Genomic DNA, 17,664 nt, shown 5'->3' with positions numbered 1-17,664 from the left:
CAAGCACCTGGGCCATCCTCCACTGCACTCCCTGGCCACAGCAGAGAGCTGGCCTGGAAGAGGGGCAACCGGGACAGAATCCGGCGCCTCGACCGGGACTAGAACCTGTTGTGCCGGCGCCGCAAGGCGGAGGATTAGCCTGGTGAGCCACGGCGCCGGCCTCCCTTGAGTGTATCTTAAAAACCATAATTATTCCTTAATTTGGAAAAAGAGTTAAGAGCTAGAGGTTAAATAACTTGCCCAAGGTCACCCAGCCAATAAATGGAAAAGCCCAGATTTAACCTCAGGTCTTCCTAACTCCAAAGTCCACAAACTACTACATTAACATGTTTCCTAGATGGCTGTGGGCTCCCGCAGCCTGGGCTGTCACCTACATTACAACTGTGCCTAACCTTCTCATAATCCCTAAAGAATTCCCACCTGCCTAGTGGATCTTGCTGAACTCCTCACAAAGACATGAAAATGAACATGCCATCACTTCTTCTCTCCTCCACAAATGTATTCCTTCTCCTGATTAGTGTCTTCATGGTCAACCAGCTGCTCAAGCTAGTCATGTCATCTTTGATTTCTCACTCTCCTTGACTTCTAGTTGGTCATAACATTTAGACTTTGACCTCTAAAATGTCTCTCGGGCAGGAAACTGGCACGGTGGTTTAGATATTGTGTGGGGTGCCCATGTCCCTTAGTGTGAGTCCCAGCTCTGCTTCCAATTCCATCTTCCTGCTAACACATAACATGGGAAGCAGCAGGTGATGGCTCAAGTATCCGGGTCCCTGCCACCCATGGGGGAGAGCTGGAATGATTTACCAGCGCCTGCCTGCAGCATGGCCCAGACCTAGCTATTACAGACATTTGAGGAGCAAACCAGCAGGTAGAATCAATCTCTCTCTCTCTCCCTGCCTTTGAAATAAAACAAAAGTAAATAATAAAAAAAAAAAAAGTAAGTCTCTACAATCTCTCCACTCCCACTGTCCTCCTTCAGATTATCAACAATTCTCATCTACACTCTAACTGGTTTTCCCTGTCTCTCCATTCTAATACAATCTACACATGACCTGCTAATTAGTTTTCTGATCTGATTCTTCTACCTTCCACTGCTCTCCACTGCCAATTCACTGGGGTAAGCTGGGGAGTCTAGGCATTTTAGAAGGCAGTGGGAGATCCCCTCATAATTTGTTCCCAAAAACATTTTTCCTGTCTTATCTCTGCTGCCATGCAACAATCCTACAATAAACAACTAAGTTATCTCCAACAACACCATTCAGTTTTAATTTGCAGCAACTCTGGTTGTCCACTCTGCCTGAAATGTCTCCTTCTACCTTTACGGGTGCCAAAATCCTACTCAACCTTCACAGCGAAGTTCCATCCTCTTCTCTTCAATGCTTTCCTTGACTATTAGCTTTTCCCCCAGCCAAACAAATGATCTATTCCCCAGCACTTTAATTCATTCCCAAAGTGATCACCTTATCACAACATATAATGGCTATGGTTTATCTCCTCTCATGAACAGTTAGTATGTCAGAGAGTATACTGTGTCTTATTCATCTATGTCTCCCCAGCACCCAGCAGAGTGGCTAGCCTTAGCCAGTACTCGATAAATATTTGCTGAGTTGTTAAATAATGCAACATTTGCTGTTGTAACTTTACACGTTTTGGTTCACAATTCAACTTCAGCCTTACACACCACTAAAATAGAGTTTTTATATAATGAAAGATGTAACAAAACCAAAGGTTGGGGGCCGGCACTGTGACATAGTAGGTTATGCCTCTGCCTGAGGCGCCAGCATCCCATATGGGCACTGGTTCTTGTTCCGGCTGCTCTTCTTGCAACCCAGCTCTCTGCTATGGCCTGGGAGAGCAGTGGAAGATGCTTGGGCCCCTGCACCATGTGGGAGACCTGGAAGAAACTTCTGGCTCCGTGGCTTCAGATCAGCTCCGCTCCAGCCACTGTGGCCATTTGAGGAGTGAACCAGTGGATGGAAGACTTTCTCTCTGTCTCTCCCTCTCTCTGTCTGTAACTCTACCTCTCAAATAAATATTTTTTAAAAAAGTTCAACATTCAGCAGCAGTATCTTTATTCAATTCTTTTTGTCAGCTTTTTAAAGATTTATTTATTTATGTGAAAGGCAGTGACACAGAGAGAGAGGGAGGGACAAAGAGAGAGATCTTCCATCCTACTGCTGCTTCACTACCCAAATCCTGGCCAAAGCCAGGAGCCAGGAACTCCACTCAGTTACCATGAAAGTAGCAGGGACACATGTACTTGGACCATCGTTTACTGCCTTTCCAGGAGCATTAGCAGGAAGCTGGATTGGAAGTGGGTGAGCCAGGCAGGACTCAACTGGCACTCCAATATGGCATGCCACCATTGCAAGCTGCAGCTTAACCTGCTGCACCACAACACCCAACCCTGGTAACATTTTTTAATTTCCTTCTTCAGGCAGACTCCTTTACCAAGTAATATTACTTGCATTTTTTTTTTACAGGACCAGGAATAACTACAAACCTCATAGTCTACTATAAAAAATAATCCCAGGCAAAACTGTGTCACTGAGCATGGCTAGATGACTACTTTCTATACATTTCAGTAAATTTCCAATAGAACGGCCCGAGCACATCAGGTCGATTTTAGAAACTGAGACACACATTGCTGACTACCACCCTTAGTGAGGCACTCATCCCAATTAGTAACTGAAATCGAAATTATGTAACAACCTGATTCTGTTTGAACCATAGTATCTTTTAAGTAAGGATAAAATTTACTCTTTATTACAATTAACAGAACTCCATGCCACCCTGCAAACAGATGCCTTGTTATCCGTGGGACACCTATAAGCCCGCCTTAGTCTTTAATGTTTTTCCTTCCCAGACTGCCAAACCTTATTTCTTTAATATTTCCCTTTGAGAGACCTGCTCCAGTCACCAGACCTGTAGACTCCTCAGTATATCCTCTGTCGACCAAATTCTCAGTAGGTGATTTCTTACCTCTTTTCTAATTCAAAATTTGCACTTCTTTCAAAGACTAGTTCAAATATTACCTCTTCCAAAGAGCTCCCTAACAGCCCGAATATCCCATCTTTTCTAAATTTCTACAGGACTGCAAAGTACTCGGGCAGCCCTCACATAGCACTAGTTTGCCTACTACCTCATTTGCTTTCACAATTCTTTCATAAACATAAAGATGCTTCCTTCTCCCAGGTAGACCGTGTGCTCTTGAAGGAAGAAGTCAGGCCTTCAGTCGTTCGTCACCCCCAAATCTTCTTGCCACATCTAGCCTAACAGTGGGAGTAAAAGGGGCCACTTCTGTAAGTACTCGCAGGTAATGAGCGGAACAGAAATGCGATCCGTGCAGAGAGCAACCACTATGCATAAATGATGCAACACAGTATCCCTCAGGTATCTGTTGCATACCCACTCTGCAGCAAGCACTTTTCCAGGTGCTGGAGACACACAAACCGGGAGGAAGAAAACACAGGCGATTCCTGTCCTATACCTCGTACAGTCCTGAGAGGGAGACTTTGCCTTGTGAGCGCTCTAAGTGTTACAGAAACAGGGCTGCTACCGGTCCCAGGACGGAAGAACCTCAGGCAACCCTCAGTTGTTGGACTGAATCACAGGATATTACAGCTGGATGAAAACTTAGAAGTTGTCCTCCTTAATTTCCTGGCAAAACTTCTGATTACGTTCCAGCGTGGTCTCTCTCTCCCCCCACCGGTTCTAAGCATTGCCCCAGGAAGAAGGAACTCCTAAGAGGCTGGCTTCCTGCCGGCCTCCGACACGCCTCTCCCTCCAAGACGGCAGGAACCAGGACCACCACGCGTCCTCCCGAGAAGGGAGCCGCTGCACGTCTACACTCGGGACTAACTCCCCCGTCCAACACCGCGCAGCCCACACGCTGAACTCCCTCTTGTCTCCACGTCCTGGGCAAGCAACAAGCAAAAAACAGGGCTTCCACACTTCCCTGGCCCTGTCAATGACAAAATCCCAACACGGTTCTGGAAGATGTAACAACACAAAGTAAGCAGAGAGGGGGGCGGGCAGCCCTTCGGCCTCCAACGTGACAGGTGCCGAGGAAGCCCGCGCACGTACATGTGAGGCCGGACACCGCCCGCAACAGGTCAGCCGCCCGCCGGCTACACTCGCGGGGGGCCTTCCCCGGGTCGCCATGGGTGTGTCTGAGGCCGCACGCAGGCACTGATTCACAACTCTCTCCATGACAACCGGCTCCGACTCTGAGCCCGGCCGCGGCGGGGGCGACGAGGGCCCGGCGGTCCCAAACTTTCCGAACCCCAGCCCCGGGGTCCCCGGTTCCGCCTCCTCCCGGTCTCAGGCTGCCGCGTCCGACACAGACTGCGGGGCGGCTGAGAGAACTCGGGCTTCCCTTCAGTCTTCTGTTTGGGAGCCCCCCACCCCCAGTTACCTCCTTCCCACCTCCCTTTCCAGGACTCCCGCCTCCCCGAGCGCCGGGGCCCAGAAACTGACCCTCGTCAGCCCCCGTCCCCAGCCCTTCCCCGCCCCCCGGAAAAAAGCGGCGGAGGGGCGTGGAGCGGCGCGCGCGGGTACGGTGGGGGCGCGCGCCCCCGGGCCCGCGCAGCAGGTGCGGCCAGGCCCCACCTCCCCTACGAGGCCCCGGCTACTCACCCCAACGATGTTCCTCAGCGACCTAGCCGCCCGCACAGACGCCTCTTCCGCCTGCTGCACGCGCGCCTCGTAGCCACCGCCCCCTCGGCCGCTGCCGTCGCCGCCGTCCTCGCCGCCGCCGCCGCCGCCGCGGCGCGCGCCCGCTCTCACGCACAGCGCCGTGGCCGCGCACGCGCCTCTGCGCGCTGGCGTCACTTAGCAACCGATCGACCGCGGGCCGGCGAGTCCCAGGGTTTAGGGCCCCGGGGAGAACTTGGGCGGGTTCCGCCGCTTTCCCCCCTCAGCGGCCCGACCTGCTGGCCCTCCCGAGCAAGGGCCCAGGGCGTGGCTGCCCTTCCCGCACCTGGCTGCGGGAGAGTCGCGTCAGCCCACGTCACTGTATGGCGTCACCGGGCACGTCACTGCGGATGGCAAGGTCCGGGCGCCTGTGGTGGCGAGAGCGGTGGCCTCGTCCAGACTGGCGCGGGCCGGATGGGCAGCTTCTGCCGGGTGCAGGATGGGTCTGGGTGCGCGGTTGTCGAGGGCTGCTGGGGGCGTGACGAACCGAGCCATGCTCGTCCAGTCTACACTGGAAAGTTGCGAAGCTAAAGCAGATTAATATGGGAAAAGACGCTTTGTAAAGCGTAACGCCCACCAGACTTGACAGTGTCTTTCTCTTACAAGAAGGCCGTGGGGCGAGAGCAATGAGGAACACATTGGAACAATGGCGTTAGTGAATCTGGGTGCAAATGCGACTCTGGGTGATGTTGGCAAGTCCGTCCCCCTAGGGCCTTGGGCAAGCTGGGGCACCGGGGTGCGGGAGTGGGGGCGAAGCTGGGAAGGACTTAGTTCCAGGCAAGGGAAACTTCGTGAACAGGACGTGGGAATGGACATGGGGCAGGGAGACTCCAGACAAGGTGGGGTAAGAACTTCAGCGGTGGGAACGTGGAAGAGGGGCTAGATGTGGGTAGGTCTGACTGCATTGAGAAGTGAGCAGCCAGCTGTCCAGTGCGGGTGCTGGGGTTGGTGGTAGTGAGGTTTAGTAAGATCAGAAGGCCGGGTTATCCACAGGTGTGTACCTTTCTAAATAGCGGTGGACACTCCTAAGGAGGATGGTCAGATTGTGCCGGCCATGATGATGAGATCAAATGCGGGCACATTTGTTGGGGAGACGCTTATTCTGCACCCGCAGTGTCTCCTTCCGTGTGGAATGGCATCATTAGAACAACCCCAGCTGTTCCCTGTACCTGTGCCCACCCAGGAGGGTGGAGTGACTTCCTGACTGATGAACTGAAAAGGAGAAAGGGCATGTGAACTCCATGCCATTCTTTTTCTCATCAAAGAGGGAACTGCCCTGGTTCCTCCTCTGCTGCTTTGGGGTGAGGGTGCTTGGTGCAGGGCTACAAAGCCAGTAAACCTGTTTAATTCCAGCGTGCAGCATTAGGAAATCCTCGCCATAGGTGATGGCCATCTTTGTCCTGTTGTACAGAATAATGCTTCCCACTGACCCCCTGCCCGTGATACCCATATTCTGAGCTCTAGAACCTGTTCCCTTACTTGGCAAGGGGAACTTTACAGATGCGATTAAATTAAGGCTCTGAGGCAATTATCCTGGATCACCGGACTGGAAGCGGAGGGAGAGAATGGGAACAGATGTAAGGATGGAAGCAGAGGAGAGAGAGAGAAATTTGAAAATGAGACACTGTTGGCCTCCAAATGGACCCAAGGAATGCAGGCAGCCTTATGGGGGTGGGGACACGTTTTTCTGCCAAGGGCCATGTGGATATTTATAACATCATGCCTGGGCCATAGGCAATTATCAGCTTAAAAATTCACCTGCTGTAGACTTAGTGGATTTCAGGTCTCCCCTGTCCTTGCCTTGGCAGCACCAGACCAGTTGATTTCATGGGCCTTATACTGCCTGCAGTTCAGATGTTCTCCACCCCTGCTAGAAGGTAGACAGAGCAAGAAAACGGATTCTTCCCTAGAGCTCCCAGAAGGAACACAGCCCTGACCACATCTCCACGGCCAGACTCACCTTGAGAGTTATAAGCTAATAAATTTGTATTGGTTAAAGTCACTAAGCTTGTGGTAATTTGTTGCAACAGCAAAAGGAAACTAATACAGTCAGTAATAAAAAGTAATTGGTTTCCTGCAACATTCTCTTTTATCAGGAAAAGAAGGGTACCACTTTTTGGGCCCCTTCAGAGATGATAGCAATGTGGTGGTGACTTGATTGACAGCACCTCCACAGCCAGAGGGAACGCCCCATATATAGTCAAATTATCCAAAAATGAGAAAAGTTGAGTTAAAATAAAAGCAGATCTGGAGAACACTAACCCATGTAATGGATATTTTAAGCCCTAAGCATAGATGAGATTGATCAGGGAGAAAATATAGAAGGAATAATGAGTAGAAAGGATAGAGCCCCCTGGGACCCACTTTATTTGAAAGAGTTACAGCAGAGAAAGGTCTTATATCCACTGGTTTAATCCCCAAGTGGCCAATCTGAAGCCAAGAGCCAGGAGATTCTTCCGGGTCTCCCATGTGAGTGCAGAGGCCCAAGCACTTGGGCCATCTTCTGCTGCTTTCCCAGGCCATCTGCAGGGAGCTGGATGAGAAGTGAAGCAGCCAGCCCTGAAACCGGCACCCATATGGGATGCTGGCACTGCAAGGTGGAGGCTCAGCCTACAGCACCAGCCCCAGAATGCACCAACTTTGAAAGCAGGTGGAGAGTGACCAGAAGCCCACAAAGTTTGAGAAAGAGTGGCGAGAAAGAGTGGCAAGGAAGATGAAAGGAGAATGAGGTGAATGTAGTGCCTTGGAAGTCAAGGTAGGAAAGACGTGCAAGATGGAAGGGGATCCATGGAGCTAGAAACAACAAATAGTTCAAGTATATCTAGGGCTAGAAAGCACTGACTGGATTTAGCAAAAGAATGATTAGTGTGGGGCTGGTGCTGTGGCATAGCAGGTAAAGCCACCACCTTCAATGCTGGCATCCCATATGGGTGCCAATTTGAGTCCCGGCTTCTCCACTTCCAATCCAGCTCTCTGCTATGGCCTAGGAAAGCAGTAGATGGCCCAGGTGCTTGGGCCCCTGCACCCTGTGGGAGACTGGAAGAAGCTCCTGGCTTCAGATTGGCCCAGTTGCAGCTGTTGCAGCCACTTGGAGAGTGAACCAGCAGATGGAAAACTTTTTTCTCTGTCTCTCTGCCTTTCAAATAAATAATAAATATATCTTTAAAAAAAAAAAAAAAGAATGATGGGTGACAGCAATAGCAACTTCAGTGGGTAGCGGAGGCAGACGCCAAATCACTGGGTCTACAAAGCAGATCAGTGTAGTGGATTGGCCTCTGGCTGGGCTGATGGGAGTGGGATGTTCTAGTCTCAGTCCTGGCCATTGACTAGCTAGATAACCTTGGGCAAATCACTCAATTTTCCAGGTTTTAGCTTTACCATCTGTCAAAGGAGAGGCTCGGGCTGAGTCTATAATTTTCACATTAATTCTTAGATGATCCTACTAACTTTATATTATGTTATTTTACCCGTAACTGCACCTTCCAAATCCTACCCAGATCACTTCACCAAACATTAAGAGTCAGTACATATGTGCCAGTTTGGAGAGGGAGAAACACATAAGTATTATTTGTTGCCATATGTAAGGTATAAATGTACTGTAATGATAACAGAATCTGCAGGAGGTGACATGAGGGCTATATAAAGGGATACAGTTGAGGGATCTATCAGGTGTACCTAATGGAAGTTAAGGAGCTGTCCTTACCTGCACTGGGTAGGTACTGTATACCTCAGAAGTGAGCAGGAGTTACCAGGGTGTATCTCCACAGGGACAAAAAAACCAGGAGCACTGTGCTGAGCTGGTGGTGCCACTTACTACCCTCCAGGTAGTCTTGTTTTCATCTGAAGGAATATTTATGTATAGTTATTTCTAAACTATAACTGTTTATTTGAAAAAAAAATGGCCACAAATAAAAGTTAAATGCAAGAGTAATTGATTTATCTTCGCAGCAGATCCAAAAGGAAACATATTTATTGTTGTAAATGCCGTGCTGTAGCACATTTGCTTATCTAGTCCTCATAGATCATCTCCTTTAATTTTGCAGACACTGGATTACTGTATCGACCACTGACATTGTATCTCAGTTTCAGCAGGTAACGCTGCCCAGGGTCATAAAGCAGTTCAGCAGTAGAAGAAGATTTAGACCCAGCACAGGCTTTGTCTCTCCAGGAAACCTTCCCTCAGGCTCTTCGTTGATTTAAGTGCCCTTCCTCTGCAATTATGGACAGAACACGTACATATATATTTGACCACTTCTGCAGTCATACTGGGGCTTACTATGTGCCAGCCGCATGGTGTGTGTGTTACCGCATTTCAATCTGAGGTAGGTGATATTATTAATCACATTAATCATTAGCCTCTGAAGTAGGTGATCTTATTAATCACAATATTTTTAATAAATCAAGCAAAGACACAGAAAGGTTAACTAATTCCTCAAGGTCACACGGTTAATAAATGATGAAGACGGCATTCAGATCCAGGTAGCTGGGGCTTAGAGTTCATGCTGTTAACCCCCAGAGGGCCAGCTTCACACCGTGTACCCTCTGCTGACATTGAGGGATTCTAGAAGACACGGCCCACAGAACTCGCTGGTGCATTTACCATAGGACTGTGTGTGTGACAGCACTCCGTGTTCCTTGTATGAATACAGGAGAATTTTCTCTCAGAGTCAGAAGTCGTGAAACATTTGACTACCCTTGAGTAACAGATGTGTTTTCTTTTTATAAGTAATGTGTATTACATAACTAGCTGCTTTTTTTCCCTTTTCGCTTTGACTGCCAAGACGCTGTGGGTAAATTCGTTGGCTGAGCATTTGTAACTGGGTGTTTTGGCCTGCATAGCACACTGTTAGAAATTTTTCAAAATAAATAAGGGGAAAAGTAATCTAATTCTGGTCTTTATTTTATAAATTGTGAACATGTATACTTTTACAGATAGAAACAATAAATTGTGCTTTTAAAAGAAAGATTGTAGCTTCAAATGATTTCTCATGCTTTGACTCTGCAGATACAAAGTAGTTTCAGGTTAAGTTGCTTGAGTTAAACATAGAGTCCCAGTTCTTAGAAAACTAGGACTCGAGCTTGAAAGTCCAGATCAATAGAACTGCTGCTCAGGCAGATCAGAAAGTATTTCATGGCCTATAAAATAGCCAAGTTGTGGCCCTTCTTGCTTTATCCTGTATTTAAATAATTTGAAACCATTTTTAGATACCTAGATATCTTTTCCTGAATAAAAAAAAAAAAAGAAGAAGAAATTTCATTATCGGCCTGGGAAAGCAGTAGAAAATGGCCCAAATGCTTGGGCCCCTGCACCCATGTGGGAGACCCAGAAGAAGCTCCTGAATTTGGATGGGACCAGCTCCGGCTGTTGCAGCCACTTGGGGAGTGAACCAGCAAATGGAAGACCTTTCTCTCTGTCTCTCCTTCTCTCTGTAACTCTATCTCTCAAATAAATAAGTAAAATCTGTAAAAAGTCCGTTGTCTTCCTGTATGCTAATGATACTTTATTTTGATGAATTTTAATATGTAGTTGATTTTGTTCATTTGTCAGAAAGAATGAATTGAGATCATCTGTTACAAACTAAAATGATTATTTCAGAGTATGTCCTTGAATTCCATTGACTTAGATCCGGCCACTAAATATCAGATTAATTTCTTAATGTTTTGCAAGTAACTCTTTCAGATGGATTTATAGGCCAGCTACTTTGCTAAAAGCCAGACATTTCCTGAGAGCATTATTCAAGTTTTTCCGTAGTCAGACTGAGCAACTAATAGATTATTTGCAAATTGTTCAGTCCAAGCCCTCATTCTCCAGCAGAGCAGTGCAGTGCGGGAACAAAGCCCAGGCAGGTGGGCTTGCGTTCTGGACTCGGCCCAGCAGGCTGTGGCCCTGTGGGCTGAGCCGCCAGGTGTGCCAGATGTGCAATCTATTGATCTCTAACTGTGGCAACTGCTGTAGACTTCAGGAAAAAGACAAAAAAGTCAGTCTGTGGGTTTGCAGACCTTCTGCTCCTCTGGGTAAAAATTGATAATCTTGAACACTTGCCTTTTTTTTTTTTTTTTTTTTTTTTTTTTTTGAGGAAAATCCTGGATTGCCTGTAAGGGCTCCTTCCTTCCACTACCATGTGAGAGGAATGTCTTTATTTAGGTGAGAAACTTAATGGATGACTCACTCATCACAAGAGGCTGTCAGCCCCCTACCATCTGCTGATCAGATTCCTGAGTTCCAAACAATGTGTGGAAACAGATTTCAAAACATTCCTAGACAATAGAATTAAAAGATAAATTTAATCTGTGCATAGTCTGAAGGTCCCTTGTACCTGCCCTCGGTAATCCACACTGTATTAGCTGATCCATCAGAAAACCACAGACCTGACCCCCACGGAAACCTTAACCACCTCCTGCCAACACTGTTTTACTGACTTGTGTTGTGAGTGCTGTGTCCTCTGCGTGCGCTAAGGGATTCTAGAAGAGAATGTGCCACGACACTCACTGGTACACTTACCACAGGACTGCTACTGGGTGCTGATCACCTGTATTCCCTACGGGAAATCCCATGAAAGGGTTCTCCTTTAGAACCAAGCATCGTGAAGTGCTTGCTACCCTTGAGTAACTGATGTGTCTTTAGTACAGACAAGCCAATTATATAATTCAATGTATTTCCCTTTTCACTTCGGCTGCCATTAAGCTCTGAGTCAAACTTGTGACTCAATTTTAGCACCTGGGTAGGAACCTAGAGTCTGTGTATCTGCATTCTAATTTGCCCTCTGCTCTGCCCTTCTATTTAAATAAGTGTTTTTCTTTTGTCTGATTTATCTATACATTTCTGTGTTCTGTGTGTAATTGTTCTACCCACCTCAACTGAAGGGGGCAACCTCAAATGAAGGGGCGACTGACAGAACAGGAGAAATTATTTGCAAACTATGCAATTGATAATTAATAACCAGACAATATAAAGAAAGAAACACCACCACAACAAAACAACCCAGTGAAGAAATGGACAAAGGACTTAAACAGGCGTTTCTCAAAAGAGGAAATCCAAATGGCCAATGGACAAATGAGAAAATGCTCAGGATCGCTAACTATCAGGGCAACGCGAATCAAAACCACAATAAGGTTTCACCTCACCCCCATTAGAATGGCTTTCATACAGAAATCAGCAAACAAAAATGCTGGCGAGGATGTAGGGAAAAAGATACCCTAAACCACTGTTGGTATAGCCACTGTAGAAGATAGTATGGAGATACCTCAGAAACCAGAATATAGACCTACCATATGACCCAGCCATCCCTGGGAATCTACCCAAAGGAAATGAAATCAGCATATGAAAGAGTTATCTGTACTCTCATGTTCATTGCAGCTCAATTCATGGAAAACTATGCAGTGGTAAAAAAAAAATGAAATCCTATCGTTTGTAACAAAATGGATGAAATTATCATACTTAATGGAATAAGCCTGTCCCAAAAGGACAAATACCATAAGTTCTCCCTGATCGGTGATAGCTAACAGAGTACATGAAAGGTAATCTATAGAAGTGAGATTGACACTTCGAGATGCAATGACTTTGAATAGCCTTTGTCTCGAATGTTGAGAAAGAGTTTTTTCTTACTATTTGTTGAACACTTTACTTAGTATAGAGTTAATCGTATGTGTATAAAGTTCATTAAAAATAGATCTTAGTAAAAAATAAGAATGAGAACAGGAGAAGGAGGAGGAAGAGGAGTGGGAGTGTGGGTGGGTGGGTAGGTATGGTGGGAAGAATTACTGTGTTCCTAAAATTGTACTTAGGAAATGAAACCTTAAATGTTTCTGGAGAGAAAAAAAGTTGTCTTTGAAAAAGGCTAGGAAAATGGTAAATATGCTCATGCTAACTATATTATGCCTAGTTCCTGGTCCTCACTTCAGGCAAAAATTAAAACTTAGGGGCTGGCACTGTGGTGTAGCAGGTAAAGCCTCCACCTGGGGGCCAGTTCTACTCCCAGCTGCTCCTCTTCCGAGCCAGCTCTCTGCTGTGGCCTAGGAAAGCAGTAGAAGATGGCCCAAGTCCTTGGGCCCCTGCACCCGTGTGGGAGACCTTGAAGAAGCTCCTGGCTCCTGGCTTCAGATCATCACAGCTCCAGCTGTTGCAGCTATGTGGGGAGTGAACCAGTAGATGGAAGACTTCTCTCTGTCTCTGCCTCTCTGTAACTCTGCCTTTCAAATAAATAAATAAATCTTCAAAAAATTAAAACTTATACACCGTTTCATGCTGATAAGATTGTATCTTGTTTATGAGTTCTTCAGAGTCTTACATAAGGTAAACAGAGCTATAACAATGAATTGTCTTATAAGAAATGTTGTTACTACAACTCTGCAGAATGTCACTCTTTTTTTATTTTTAAAAAGATTTATTTATTTATTTATTTGAAAGGCAGAATTACAGAGAGGCAGAGGCAGAGAGAGAGAGAGAGAGAGAGAGTCTTCCATCCGCTGGTTCACTCCCCTAAATGGCTGCAACTGCCGGGGCCATGCTGATCCGGAGCCAGGAGCCAGGAGCCAGGAGCTTCTTCTGGGTCTCTCACATGGGTGCAGGGGTCCAAGCACCTGGGCCATCTTCTACTGTTTTCCCAGGCCATAGCAGAGAGCTGGATTGGAAGTGGAGCAGCCGGGACTCAAACCAGCACCCATATGGGATGCTGGCACTGCAGGCGGCAGCTTTTACCTACTACAGCAAAGCGGCAGCCCCTAGAATGTCACTCTTTGACCTTGGCTTGTTTTCTTTTGAGAGAGATGGCTAAGTGATGTAACGGTGGACAAGCCTAGGTGAGAAACTTCAAGTTCCAAGCTCTCCACTTAGTTCATTTTCTCACAATATCTCAGTTCTCTTCTATCTCATCTAAATCACACTGTAGTTTCCATCTCATGTATTAAAGATCCCATTGTATTTGCTAGTGCATTTATTTCCACATGTACACCTTTGAAGGTACAAGGAATATTCTCAGGCAGGATTCCTTGTTTGTTTGTTTTTTAAGATTTATTTTATTTATTTGAAAAGCAGAGTTAGAGAGAGACAGAGACAGAGAGAGGTCTTCCATCCACTGGTTCCACTCCCCAAATGGCCACAGCAATCACAGCTGGGCCAGATTGAAGCCAAGAGCCAGGAAGGAGCTTTTTCCAAGTCTGTCACTTGGGTACAGGGGCCCAAGCACTTGGACCATCCTCCACTGCTGTCCCAGACACATTAGCAGGGAGCTGGCTCAGAAGCGGAGCAGCCAAGATACAAACCAACGCCCATATGGGATGCTGGAGTTACAGGCACCAGCCCCTCATTGTTTTAATGCATCTTTTCTATTTGCTAAACTGACAGCAGAGAGCTAACTGAGTGCCATGACTATTCTTAGGTATTGTCATTACTGGTGTTTCTATGGTTTGATATTTTAATCCTATGTTCATTTTGGAACTGGGACAGTAAATCTGCTTTGTAAATTCATGGTAAACATTTAAGATACACCACAATTTTTATACTCCTTTCCTTAGGCCTCTCTTCAGTTCTTGTTGTATCAGGAACCTTCAAAATGGAAATAGCCTATGCTTATTTCCTTTCTCAGTTTTCATTTACTGAGTTACTTTATGCCAGGTAGAAAGAATGCAGGGATTGAAGATGGCATTTTTGCTCTCAAGGAACAGAGTTTAAATTGCAGTGTCTCAGATGGTAGCCTCTAGCCAATGTGGCTGTTTCTCTTCAATTTAATTGTTGGGGCTGTGGTGCCGGGGTTAATGCCCTCGCCTGAAGCGCCGGCATCCCATGTGGGCACCGGTTCTAGTCCCGGCTGTCCTCTTACAATCCAGCTCTCTGCTATGGCCTGGGATGGCAGTGGAGGATGGCCTAAGTCCTTGGGCCCCTACACACAAGTGGGACCTGGAGGAAGCTCCTGGCTCCTGGCTTCGGATCAGCACGCAGCTCTAGCCATTGTGGCCAATTGGGGAGTGAACCATCGGATGGAAGACCTCTCTCTTTCTCTCTCTCTCTCTCTCTCTCTCTCTGCCTCTCCTCTCTCTGTGTAACTCTGACTTTCAAATAAATAAATAGATACTTTAAAAATTATTTAATTATTTATTCATTAGAGAGAGAGAGAGCCCACTCCATCCACTGATTCACTTTTTTTTTTTTTTTTTTTTTTTTTTGGACAGGCAGAGTTAGACAGTGAGAGAGAGAGAGACAGAGAGAAAGGTCTTCCTTCCATTGGTTCACCCCCCAAATGGCTGCTACGGCCGGCACACTGCGCTGATCCAAAGCCAGGAGCCAGGTGCTTCTCCTGGTCTCCCATGGGGTGCAGGGCCCAAGCACTTGGGCCATCCTCCACTGCCCTCCCGGGCCACAGCAGAAAGCTGGACTGGAAGAGGAGCATCCAGGACAGAACCAGCGCCCCAAACAGGACTAGAACCTGGAGTGCCGGCGTTGCAGGTGGAGGATTAGCTTAGTGAGCCATGGTGCTGGCCCACTGATTCACTTTTCAACTGCCTGCAATGCCCTGGGCTAGGTTGAGACTAATGCCAGGAGTTGGGAATGCAATACTGGTCTTCCACATGGGTAGCAGTAACCCAACTACTTAATCCATCACCACTGCCTCCCAGTGTCTGCTTTAGCAGGAAGCTGGAGTCAGGCACTGCAGGCAGGATTTGAACACAGGTACTCTGATAATGGGATATGGGCATCTTACCAGTATATTAACCACAAGGCTAAATGCCACCCCCTTGCTATTTTAATTTCAACTATGCTATAAAGTTTCTTGGTCACACTAATCACATTTCAAGAACAAAATAGCCACAACAAAATGCTACTGTGATGGACAGAGCATTTCTACCACTGCAGAATTTCTATGCATTGTCAAGCCGTGTAAGAATCAGACAAGGCAGGGCAAGGTAATTTCAAACTGAGAAAAAGATATGAACTGTAAATAGAGAATCACTTGGTGGGAGCATGTTAATTTCTACTGGCTGAAATTCTCATCTGACAGGTGCCAGGGGAGTCTGCAGTTTGCTTGCTGGGTTGCTTGAATTTGTATTTTCCTTTTTAAATTTAGAGGCAGATTCTGTTCACTGGTTCATTCCCCAAATGCCCACAACAGCTGAAGCCAAAAGTCAGGAATCTAATACACATATCCCACATGGTTGGCAGGGACCCAAGTGTTTGAGCCATTACCTGATGCCTCCCAGTGTGTGTATTAGCAGGAATTTGGAATCAAGAGCCAGACAGGGTCTCAAGCCTAGGAATTTTGATATAGGATACTGGCATCTAAACCACTAAGCCAAGCATTGGCCACAAGTCTGTATTGTTGTTGTTTTAAGATTTACTTATTAATTTAAAAAGCAAAGAATTATGGAGAGAGAGGAGGGCATGGGAGAGAGAGAGAGATCTTCTATCCACTGGTTCACTCCCCACATGGCCGCAATGGTCAGGGCTGGGCTAGGCAGAAACCAGGAGCCAGGAGCTTCATCCAGGTCTCCCTCGTAGGTACAGGGGCCCAAGAACTTGGGCCATGTTCCAATGCTTTCCCAGGAACACCAGCAGGGAGCTAGATTGGAAGTGGAGCAGCTAGGACTCATCTGGGATGAGTCCATATGGGATGCCCATGCCGCAAGGTGAAGTCTTAGCCTGCTATGCCACCCCAGTCTGTGTTTCTAACAGATCCCACAGATGGTTCTGACGAAGAAGGTATATGGAATACACTGAGACAACTCAACATAAGACGAATAGGAATAGCCCTGGAGGGTGGTTTTGAGCTTCCTACCTTTTAAATGCCATCTGGGTGCTTGAGCCAATTTCAGTTGGCCTTGGCAACTGTGGCTATATTTATACCTAAAGTGCTATGAAGCATTTTAGAATTGTAATATGTCTTATAATCAAAGACTCTAGGTAGGCCGGCGCCCCAGCTCACTAGGCTAATCCTCTGCCTTGTGGCGCTGGCACACCGGGTTCTAGTCCTGGTCGGGGAGCCGGATTCTGTCCCGGTTGCCCCTCTTCCAGGCCAGCTCTCTGCTGTGGCCAGGGAGTGCAGTGGAGGATGGCCCAAGTGCTTAGGCCCTACACCCCATGGGAGACCAGGAGAAGTACCTGGCTCCTGCCATCAGATCAGCGCGGTGCGTCGGCCACAGTGTGCTGGCCGCGGCAGCCATTGGAGGGTGAACCAACGGCAAAGGAAGACCTTTCTCTCTGTCTCTCTCTCTCTCACTGTCCACTCTGCCTGTCAAAAAATTAAAAAAAAAAAAAAAAGACTCTAGGTGTCTTTAATCTGTCACATGCAATTTGAGCACCAGGAAAGGATATGTGATGGTGTTATTCAAAACAGGCTAGGTTATGCAACAGTAAAGAAAAAAAATTAAACTCCAAAATATCAGTGTCTTTTTCCAGGAAGGAATAAAGAACTCTGGAGCGTCTCACGCTAACAATTAAATTCTCCAATCCAGAAGTGACAGGCCTCACTTTGAGTCACAGAAGCAACCAGAGGGAGTCAGAAAGTGTAGTCCTACTGTGTGTGGCAGAGGAGAAGGACCAGACGAGGGGAGCAGCACCAGTGCTTGCCGCAGGGATGGCAGAGGAAACCTGCCGATCGTGCTGCAAGGCAGGTGGGAGCTCCAGACACAGAGCGTGGAGAAGGGCAGAGAAGGATCAGGATGAGCTTCAGAAAACTCCTTGTCTTCCACAAAGGAGTCAAGAAGAAATGACTAAACACAGGGCTGGCGCCGCGGCTCACTAGGCTAATCCTACGCCTGCGGCACTGGCACCCCGGGTTCTAGTCCCGGTCGGGGTGCTGGATTCTGTCCCGGTTGCCCCTCTTCCAGGCCAGCTCTCTGCTGTGGCCCAGGAGTGCAGTGGAGGATGGCCCAGGTGCTTGGGCCCTGAACCCCATGGGAGACCAGGAGAAGTACCTGGCTCCTGGCTTCGGATCAGCGCGGTGCGTCGCAGCGGCCATTGGAGGGTGAACCAGC

The 17,664-nt window shown here is 47.3% G+C and overlaps 2 protein-coding genes across 12 annotated transcripts in view; one reads left to right on the top strand and one right to left on the bottom strand.

The window, feature by feature from the left end:
* Positions 1-4,797, bottom strand: part of BTBD9 (BTB domain containing 9) — a 449,433-nt gene extending 444,636 nt beyond the window's left edge. For 4 of the 11 annotated variants that reach the window (XM_089333974.1, XM_089333971.1, XM_089333972.1 and 1 more), the window contains exon 1: positions 4,642-4,797. The gene's annotated coding sequence lies outside the window, so the exon portion shown is untranslated. The remainder of the gene's footprint in view (positions 1-4,641) is intronic. The other 7 variants (XM_008262867.5, XM_089333979.1, XM_089333977.1 and 4 more) reach the window with 2 other exon arrangements.
* On the top strand, positions 4,214-10,168 carry LOC127493266 (uncharacterized). The gene is made up of 3 exons (XM_089333542.1): positions 4,214-4,597; positions 4,660-9,020; positions 9,904-10,168. Exons 1-2 carry the CDS (start codon positions 4,214-4,216, stop codon positions 5,227-5,229), a joined length of 954 nt encoding a protein of 317 aa, XP_089189668.1. The 3' UTR covers positions 5,230-9,020; positions 9,904-10,168.
* The last annotated feature ends 7,496 nt before the right edge of the window (positions 10,169-17,664 follow it).

This window comes from Oryctolagus cuniculus, chromosome 5 (genome assembly GCF_051225735.1).
Source record: "Oryctolagus cuniculus isolate XC-2025 breed Fujian yellow rabbit chromosome 5, ASM5122573v1, whole genome shotgun sequence".
NCBI classification, from domain to species: Eukaryota; Metazoa; Chordata; class Mammalia; order Lagomorpha; family Leporidae; genus Oryctolagus; species Oryctolagus cuniculus.
This window is presented reverse-complemented; position numbering and strand designations above follow the sequence as displayed.